The sequence below is a fragment of the Chlorocebus sabaeus genome, chromosome 17, assembly GCF_047675955.1.
Source record: "Chlorocebus sabaeus isolate Y175 chromosome 17, mChlSab1.0.hap1, whole genome shotgun sequence".
In the NCBI taxonomy this organism is placed as follows: domain Eukaryota; kingdom Metazoa; phylum Chordata; class Mammalia; order Primates; family Cercopithecidae; genus Chlorocebus; species Chlorocebus sabaeus.
This window is the reverse complement of record NC_132920.1, coordinates 46776281-46787125: the sequence shown is the minus strand read 5'-3', so window position 1 is coordinate 46787125 and position 10845 is coordinate 46776281. Positions and strand designations below refer to the sequence as shown.

Here is a 10845-nt window from a genome sequence, read left to right as displayed (position 1 = left end):
CATAGCAACGCGACTAGTTCTCGCCCGTCAGTCCTAGCCCTGCCCTGCCCCTCCCTGCATTTTTTCCGCGCTGGCTGAGATTCAAAGAGAAGTGGAGGTGGGAGGGAACGACAATGCAAAAATCACCTAAAAATTGGGACAGAGAAAGGAAGCTACAGTTACGAAGGAGAGCTGCAAAAGTTGCAGCAGAAAGATTGGGAGTCCCGGCTGGCTCCGTAGCCCGTAAAAAAGAAGCAAGTGCCGGGACGGCAGGACTATTTCACACTTCTCTGATTCTGGAAGGTGCTGGACAAAAACATGGAACTAATTTCCCCAACAGTGATTATAATCCTGGGTTGCCTTGCTCTATTCTTACTCCTTCAGCGGAAGAATTTGCGTAGACCCCCGTGCATCAGGGGCTGGATTCCTTGGATTGGAGTTGGATTTGAGTTTGGGAAAGCCCCTCTAGAATTTATAGAGAAAGCAAGAATCAAGGTATGTGGTCTTGGCAGGCGTGGTCTCCAGAGGAGACACTGCTTTCTTTTTAAAATTTTCTTTCATTGGCTCCTAAGTGCAGTGCTAGAATACGGGGAACATACCTGCTTGCCTCAACTAAAGGATCTAGTCATTTCTGAAATCCTCTACTAACAATTAACAGCAGTATTCTGTGCAAAATTTTGCGAAAGAAATGACATACAATTGCAGCGTGCATCTACGTTTTTGGAAGTAGAGATGAACTTTTCATGTTTTTACTTCATCGAAGTTCCAAATGTATACGTGTTCAGTAAATGTTTGCAGTAATTGGGAAAGATAAAGTGTAATCCAATTTAAGTTTGTGAAAATGAGTAATTCGTATCCAAATCGGAGTTAACACCAAAGTATTGCACAAATTGCTTGCACAGTTGGTTCATACAAAATAAACAGGCTCTGTATTTTTAGCTGACGTTGTTATTTGATGACGATGTGCACCATTTTCACCACGGCCTGAGGAGACCTAGTAATCCTCCTTGTACTAGATGTTTTTGTTTTGAAAGTATCTTTTAAATACCTGAGCACTTTAAGGAACAGACTTTTATTAATGTCTTTTAAGTTAATTCAATTTAAGTCTTTTATTCCATTTCCAGTCACAAAGATTTTAGGATATTTGATTGTCTAATAAATGTGTACCATATTAATTATCATTATTCTTATGAATTATAATACTTTCTGTGGTGACTCGTTTTCCTTCTGGTTAGCCCAATTTGTAGAATGAATTTATACGTAGTAGCATTATTTTGCCACTGATCATTTACCTTCAAAATCTCTGAGATTCCAATTTAGTAAAAAAGGTATAGAGAATTAAAGAGAACTAAGATGAAAATAAAAATAACCCAGCATATCACACCAGAAATACTGTAAAAATTTCGTGTATTTATATTATTTTGGTCTTTTTCCTATGTATTTACAACTATTTAATGAACAACAATGGAATAATAGTGTAATACTCTTTTATGTCCTTTCGACTTTAACATATAATGTGAATAACTTTCCTGTATCATGAAATACTTTGAATCTTCCTTTTATGGCTATATTTTGTCATAGGAGGATACACTAGTTTACTTAAATCTCAATAGTTGGGTTTATAGGTTGCTGCCAACCTTTTTTCTTTCTCTCAACCAATGCTCCAGTGAACATTCTTGCGTGTGTGTGTGCATGTATTGATTGTGTGGTTGTACATTTTGCATTTATCTGATTGTTTACTCAGAATACATTTCTAGGAGTAGAATTGCTGAGTCAAAGGACATGCACATTGAAATTGTTTATATGAAGGTGTTACCTTTGGAAAATGGTGTATGAATATGCAATTTTTATTTTCCATTGACTGTATGGAATTGCCTAACTTCTCATATCCTGGGCCACACTGAATGCCATAATTCTTTGCAATTTTTGCTTGTCTGATAGATGAAAAAATTATATGTCCTAAAGAAATACTCCTTTGTCTCCCACAGCCTTCTTTACGCATATAATTTTGATAATTTTTAAGGAATGTTTTTTACAAGCTTGTGTCAGAAGGCTAAATATTTGTGAGGTCTCTGTTGCTATCCTGACTAAACAAAATAAGTTATTGCTGGACTCCGTGACTCACACCTGTAATCTCAACACTTTGGGAGGCAGGGGTGGGAGGATTGATTGAGGCCAGGAATTTAAGACCAGCCCGGGAGATATAGCAAGACGTCATCTCTACAAAAACTAAATATAAAAAAAATTAACCTGGTCCAGTGGCACACGCCTGTAGCCCCAGCTACTCGGGAGGCTGAGTCAGGAGGATTGCTTGAGCTCAGGAGTTCCAGGTTCCAGTAAGCTATGACTGAGCCCCTGCACTCCAGCCTGGGCAACAGAGCAAGACCTTGTCTCTTTAAAAAGAGAATACGACTGCTTTATTTGATGTTTTACTACTAAAAGCTTTTAAGGTTCACCCTTGCCTCTTCTTGTACCCTTAATCTGGGCAGTATGATTTAAAAAAAAAAAAAAAAAAAAAGGCCAGGGTGCTCCCACCTTTGGTGCCAGGAGAGATTCAAACTGCACAAACCCCAACCTTCATGCAGGAAGGCTCACACCAGCCTACCCCCTAACCATAATAAAACCATAAGACCTGTCTTTTTTCACTGTTTTCTCAAATCATTTTCAGATCAGCTTGAGAGGACTGCCCTACTTTCCCCAAAGAAGTTTCATTATGTATGAAATAAACCTCTTCATACCCTCTCGGGGTGTGTGTGTGTGTGTGTGTGTGTGTGTGTGTGTGTGTGTAAATGTAGTCACTGTCTTGACCTCCAAACCAAATCTTGGGTGGGAGGTTCCATTCTGAGTTTTGCAGTGGCTGCAACAGGTACTCAGTAGACTTGATGAGAAATTGCATCTAAATGGCAACCGCATAAGACACTACTTATGGCGTATTGAACCTTCAAGAAAAAACTTCTAAAATTCCATCATTAGCTAATACTCTCAGCTTCTCATGCCCCTCTAGAATACTGAAAAGAGACAACTTTGGTGACCACAAAATAATCTTCTTATTATTTTTATTTAATCTTTGAATAGATTATGCATTTATATGGTTCAAAAATTGTAAATATAAAAACTGCAGGAAAAGTCCCTTCAACCTCTGTTTCCCTTCCACCCAGTTCTCACTCCTCACTCCCAACCTTGGCAACCCTGTAATTCATTTCTTATATGTTGTTTCATAGTTTCTTTAACTGTATACAAGCAAATAGAATTATAGAATTATTTTCCACCTTATAAGCAAAATATGTCATATTCACACTGTTCCTTTGTCAATAGGTATTTACTCTTTACATATTAGTACCGTATAGAACTCCTAATTCTTTTCTTTGAAGATGCATGGATATGGCTGCATTTATTTAATAAGTTTCTTCATCGACAGACATGGGGTAGTCAGATTTCTAAGATAGCCTGCAATGATCCTACAATGATTCCCTTGTGTAATCACCTCCTTTTGAGTGTCAACAAAACCTAGTGACTCACCTCTAATGAACAGAATATGGCACAAGTGATCTGATGTTACTTCTGTGATTAGGGCTTTCATCTTGATAACAGACTCAATTGCCTTCCTAGTTTACACTCTTTGATGATGAGAGCTGTCATTATAGAGAGGACTACAAGGCAAGAAATAGAGGGAGGTCCTGGCCAGCCCCAGTAAAAATCAAAGGTCTTCAATCCCATAGCCTGTGAAAAACTAAATTCTGCCACCAACCGTGTCAGCCTGGTAGTGAATACTACTACCTGAGTTGAGCCTTGAGATGGCTAGAACCCAATCTTTAGTTACGAAATTCTATTACAAAAGAAAAACCCATATTGCAAACCTGATACTTTGTACTTTATAATTGAGACAGAGGATTTTGTTTATGCTTCAAATTGCCTGGTTATATCTGTCTTTTGTTGATTAGAATTTACCATTTTTTAAGAATGAGACATTGATAAAATTTCTGGCACTCTAAGAAAGTTATTTTAAACACGTAATAGTATAGACAATCTGCAGCTATCTACAAGTATCTATTTGTTGACACAATGGAAACATTATTTGAAGACACAGTGTCCCAAAGTGTACTAGGCTGAAGTTCGGTATTTTGTAAAAATATTCAATAAATAGTTTAAGTAAATTGTTGGAAAAATATTGGCTCAGTAAAGCATCATTATTTTTCAGGTTCTAATCAGGGAAATGGTGTCTACCTCCCACCAACAGGTGTAGAATGTGAAATTCTGAAAATGTGGGCATAGGATCTAAATGTCAAGCAGTCCCCAAAAAGATAAAGTTCCCTACATTAAAATAGGTAAATTAGACAACTTCTGCAGTTTGTCTGCTTAAACAGCTCTTGGGAAGGGCACCTCCTTTAAGCCACTCCAAGTGATATTTGAAGTCTTACCTGTAGTCATCTATGTTGAGTTAAAATCTACTTTCTCTTGTATTATTAAAGCGGCACCAATTTTGTTTTGGATACTGTTTGGATGATACATATTTTTCTATCCCTTTCAATTTTTCGGAGTCTTTATATTTTAACCCAGTCTCTTGAAAAATAAAATATAGATTGAACCAAATTAAAATAAAAATACAATGTATCACAATTTCTGTCACTATGTGCTTATATTAGAAAAGAAAAATCTGAAATTGATAAACTTTCAAGAATCATCTCCTTCTAAAAAAGAGTAAAATAAGCCCAAATAAAGCAGAAGGAAGGAAATAGTAAAGAACAGAAATCAATGAAGTTGAAAATTAAAAAAATAAAATAAGGAAAATCAATGAAAGAAAGAACTGGTTTTTTGAAAAGACCAGTAACATTGCCAGACTTCTTGCAGGACTGATAGAGAAAACACAAATGACCAGTGTTTGAATGAAACAGGGAATATCACTGCAGACATCAAAAGGGATGATAAGAAAATACTATGAATAACTCTACAAACATAAATTTAACAAGTTATATAAAATGGATCAATTCCTAGAAAAACATATTCTAACAAAACTATCCAATACATAATTTTAATAGCCCTACACTATTAAGAAAATTGAATTTGTAATTTGATAACCTCCCAAAAAGAATTCTCTAGGCCCAAATTGTGTCGTTGGAAAACTATACCAAATGTTTAAAAAAGAATTAACTATGAGTTCTATACTATTTCTTCCAGAAAGCAGAAGACATAGAAACATTTCCCAGTCTATTTTATGAAGTTGGCATTACCTTGATATCAAGCCACAGATAGTACAGAAGAAAACTACAGACAAATATTACTTATGAATATATTAATAGATGCAAAAATAACAAAATATCAGCAAATAAAATTTATCAATATATAAGACGAATTACCAAGTGAAGTCTGTCAATCCACGTAAGCTGCTGTATTAACAAGCTAAAGAAGAAAAAGTACATAATTGATACAGAAAAAGCATTTGACAAAATTTGATATCCATTCCTGATATCCATTCATGATAAGGAATAGAGGGAAATTTCCTAACTCTATAAAGGATATCTACAAAAATCCTTCGGTTAACAGGACACTTAAATGATTAAAGACTAAATACTTCCATGTGATTGGGAACAAAACAAAGATCTCTGTTGTGACAACTCTTATTCAGTATAGTGCTGGAAATTTTAGCCTGTGCAATAAAGTAAGAAAATAAAATAAAATACATATAGATTTGAAAATAAGAAATAAAACTGTCTTAATTTGCAGATGACATGATTGTCTATGTAGAAAATCCCAAGGAGTCTACAAAAACCTCTGGAATAAATACAAGGTATACATAAAAATATCAATTGTTTGGTTACATACGAACAATGAACATGTGGAAACCATAATTAAAAATACATTACCATTTATAATAACTCAAGAAATATTTAGGTATAAATCTAACAAAACATATAGAACTTGTATGCTAAAATCCACAAAACACTGATGAAAAAAATCAAAGGTCTTAAGGGAGACACATACTGTGTTCCTGATTGGAAAAGTCAACATATTAAAAATGTCAGTTTCCTCCAAACTGATATCCAGGTTTGATGCAAATACTATTCCCAGCAAGATTTGCTGTAGATATAGACAAAGTTATTCTAAAATTTATATGGAAAGGCAAAGAAACTAAAATAAATAAAACAATTTTGAAAAAGTAGAATAGAATAAGAGGAATCATTCCACTCAATTTCAAGGCCTATTATTAATCAAGATGATGTAGTACTGGCAGAAGGATAGACACAAAGATCAGTGGAACAAAGTAGAGTCTCTAGAGATAGATCCACACAAGTATGCCAACTGGTTTTTGGCAAAGGTGCAGAAACAATTCAATGAAATAAAGATGGCTTTTGTAAACAAATGGTGATGGAGCAATTTGACTCTGTAAGCCAAAACAAACAAAACAACAACAAAGAACCACCCCCAACACACACACAAAATGAATTTCTACCAAAGTCCTATGTCTTATACAAAATTAACTCAAAATAGATAACAGACTTAAATGTAAAACGTAAAGATATAAAACCTGTAGAAAGAAATATAGAAGAATATCTTCCTAATTTGGGATAGAAAATAGCTCTTAGACTTAACACCAAAAGGACAGTTCATAAAAGGAAAAACTGATAAATTGAACCTCATCAAAATTTAAAAATATTTGCTCTGTAAAAGAGCTCATTAAAAAGAGTTAAAGAAAAGCTACACACTGGGGTAAAATACTTGCAAACCACATATCCAACAAAGGACTAATATCTAGAATATATAAAGAACTCTCAATACTCAACAATATAATACAAAATCCAGTTAAAAAATGGGCACATGACATAAGCAAGATGTATCAATGAAGAGAATATTCAGATGGCAAATAAGCACATGAAAAGATGTTCAACATCAATAGTCATTAGAGATAAGCAAATTAAAATCATGAGCTACTACTACACATCTATCAGAATGGCAACGATAAAAATAGCAACAACACCAAATGTTGGTAAGGATACAGAGAAACTGGATTACTTATACATATGGTGGAAATATAAAATGGCACAGCCACTCCAGAAAACACTTTCCCAGTTTCTTAAACATCTAAACACACAGCCAACCATATCACCTGGCAATTGCACTTCTAGGAATTTATCACAGAGAAACTTAATGTTTACATAAAAACCCAGATACGGATGTTTATGTTTGTGATAGTGCCAAACTGAAAAGAATCTCACTGTCTTTCAACCTTATTCATTTTTATTGTTTTTATTTTTAGAGACAGTCTTGCTGTGTTGCCCTGGCCGGAGTGCAGTGGTGCAAATCATAGCTCGCTGCAACCTCAAAAACTCCTGGGCTCAAGTGGTATTCCTGCCTCAGACCCACAAAGCAGTGGGATTATAGGCATGTCTAGCCCAGCCTTCATAATGTTCAAATAAACTGTCGTACATTCACACTGTGGAATACTACTCAGAAATATAAAGGAGTGAATGATTGATACACACAATTTGGATGAACATTCAGAGAGTTACACTGAATGAAAAGCCAGTCCCCAAAAATTGTATACTACATACTTCCGTTTATATAACATAGTGAAATTCAAAGTTATAGAAGTGGAGAACAGATGAGTGTTGCCAAGGATTAAGGAGAAGGTGGGAGTGGGAGAAACAGTGGGGGTGGCTATAAAAGGGCATCATTTAAGATCTTTGTGGTGATGGAAATATTCTGCATCTTGACTGTATCAATGTCAATAGCTTGGTTGTGATACTGTACTATAGTTTTGCAAGATGTTAATACTGGGAAAACAGAGTAATGGATATGTAGGCTGTCTCTGTAACATTTCTTACAACCCCATGTTAATCTACAATTATTTCTAAATAAAAAGTTTAAAAAATATACAAGCACCACTTCTACAACATACCATGTGTGCCTGCCTTTACTTCGGAATACTGAGGCTGCTGATGTTGCATACAAGAAAAGAACAAAAGGAAAGCAAGTACAACAACAGGACAACAACAAAAACCCTGTTACATAATTTCTAACACTGTGCATGACCATCTTTCACTCTGCAGTTATATTGCTGTTACTTTAAATGCCTCACATAACAATTATCTCAACTGCTGATTCAATGTATTTGAATGTGGTTAGTCTACACTTGTGGCCAGGTGCTTATAGATGTTACAAAAAGTTACCTACTAATGGGAAGCTAAGAATTCTCATTTGAACAAAACTTTAACAGTGAAAATAAATCATCTTCTAAGTACTGGTTAACAAACAATTATAGATAGGAATGTTAGAAAGCAATGTAGCTGTCTGGATCACTAATGTACAAAAATGGTACTTCATTTTTTTGGTGGCTTAATGATTTTTGGGCCTGCAAGTTGCCTAGTACTACCCAACAGTGTGTTGCAGGAAAAATCATGTGCCATCTCTTGGGAGGTAAAGAAATGACTAATACTGAAGTAGTGATGAGCATAAATTATGCCTTGAGATATGTATAATACTGTAATGGAATACGAAAGTATGATGATTTATTTTGATGACAGAGTCATGGAAAAGATTGTGGTTTGTTGCCCACATTCATAATTGAAGAAACTGATAAATTATACTTAGACGCCAATGAAGATGAATGACGTATTTTTTTTTCCCAGCAAGGTCATAGACCCCTGATATCAAACCCTGTGCTACAGTATGTTTACAGGTTGCTAAGAGTGATCTGATAAAGAGGGGAAAATTAATGATGTAGGAGAGAGAGGCATAAATGTAGAAAAGAGAAGGCAAGAGTGTAGGATCCATAACACAAATGGAGAAGTGTTGACATTTCACAAGGGCAGGAACTTCCATCCATGTTAAGAGGAGGGAACAGATGGAGAATGGGTGCAAATGTATATACCTTGCAGGATTTAGTAATGAGAAACTGAAAGTGCTACTTGATGGCTCCATTTTTCCAGTGAGTTACAAGGCAGGGACACTATGTCAGAGTGGAGAGGCTGGGTAGGTTGAAATAGTCATTACAGGTAAATTTCATTACAGGTGAAATAGTCATTTTGAAAACTAGGAAAGTGAACAGATTAGGAAAGTGTATAGGATTGCAAGACATTGTTGAATAACCATAGATTTCCTGTAAACCAGCTGGCACTTTTGAACTTTCTTGTTGAACAATATTCAGCTATAGGTTGCTTATAAGTCTAGTAATATCTTGAAAACAATGTTTAAATGTCACATTGTTGATATAATTTCTAATTATTTATAATTATTATTTTCTACTTATTTCATACTACAAGAAAGGAAGCTACAAATAGGCAATAAAATGATCAAAGGGAACATTACATATCAGGACAGAACAAATTAAAATTTATATAATTCAGATCTGACTAAAACAATCAGAATTTATAACTAATTACCAAATATAATAATTTGTCTCTTGACTGTAACTTCAACGTTAGGATTCTTGAGGAGAAAGGTCTTAAACATGGCTTAGAAATGCTTACTAATATAATCTGTGTTTGTTTTATTTCAGTATGGACCAATATTTACAGTCTTTGCTATGGGAAACCGAATGACCTTTGTTACTGAAGAAGAAGGAATTAATGTGTTTCTAAAATCCAAAAAAGTAGATTTTGAACTGGCAGTGCAAAATATCGTTTATCGTACAGGTAAAGAATATTTTTAGATAGTCCATTCGAAATCCAACATTGGAATCCAGGAGTAGTTTTAGGTAAAAATTACATCCTCACTCCTCTATCAAGAATGATGAGGGTCCATTATTTTATTCTTGAGGTATGGGTAGAAGAGGAAAGAGTTACGGGTAAAAGAGTTTGGCCATTGAAACGCAAATGAATGGCAGCCTCATACATTTAGATTTGAATGAGACACGTGAAAGTGATAAGGTTACCTCATTGATGTTTTCTTTAGAGAATATTTGGAATCTGTATCATGTTACAGCTTCCAAGATGTCACTAATTCTGTTCCACCGCTGTGTGTACAGTGTTCTACAGGCTACAACTCTTGGACTGATTACATGCTATTCAGTCCCTGAAACTAGAATTCCATGGCTTAGTAAATCCTTTACAGTGGCATTTCCTGACATATTTTGTAGGGCTGTTATGGTAAGTGGGAGCTTGACTTGCCCTTTCACAAATCCTCCGTCTTCAGAGACTGCCAGATTGTACAGTCAGCATGCTTCCAGTATGGCTGTCTGCCTTCATTTCTTCCTAGGCTGCAAATGTGTGTACTGGGGCCACGTGTCCTCCCTGGAATGCAGAGCTGGTTCATTTTGTGTCTGGTTCTTTCTTGTGCTTTCACAATGTTTTTGCTTGCTTCTATTCTCTGTGACTTCTTTCTCTCTGCCTTTTTTCTTCTTTGGTTCCTTTTCATGTAACCTTTTGTGCATTTCTTACCATTAAGATAAGAAAGTTTGTTTTAAAAACTACCAGTAATCAATAGAATTATATATATATTTTTTTCTTCTTGCATGCATGATATCACAACTTGTTGGTGAAATTCTTTGATTATTTGGTACTTCTTGATACTAGGACTATGGAATTTCAGATCAAATAATAGAAATATTTTGAAGGCCTTTGATCTGTAGAGTCACATATCCCTTTAGAAAAATTTGCTAAGTTAACAGAGGTGTATGGAAATGATTGAGTTTTTTTTCACCTGTGCGTCCTCTGGGGACTTTCATGCTTAAATATTTCTGTTGAACAGATGAAATATATTAATATTTATTCTTAAGTCAGCTTTCCATTCCTCCTGTATATTCCCCAACCATAGAGAAGATGTATGCTCAGGAAATCTAAAAACTGTTTTTTATTAACTTACACAAAATGTAACTTACACGTAATAGCACAATGAAATACAAAATTAAAACTTATTTTTTGAAAAAGTTAC

General features: G+C 35.0%; 1 protein-coding gene across 2 annotated transcripts in view; it reads left to right on the top strand.

The window, feature by feature from the left end:
* Window positions 1-55: 55 nt before the first annotated feature.
* The window catches only part of CYP39A1 (cytochrome P450 family 39 subfamily A member 1), a 104466-nt gene continuing 93676 nt past the window's right edge, over window positions 56-10845 (top strand). For both annotated transcript variants that reach the window (XM_007972338.3, XM_007972337.3), the window contains exons 1-2: window positions 56-474; window positions 9473-9608. In XM_007972338.3, coding sequence (XP_007970529.3) covers window positions 298-474; window positions 9473-9608 — 313 coding nt within the window. In that variant the 5' untranslated portion in view covers window positions 56-297. The remainder of the gene's footprint in view (window positions 475-9472; window positions 9609-10845) is intronic.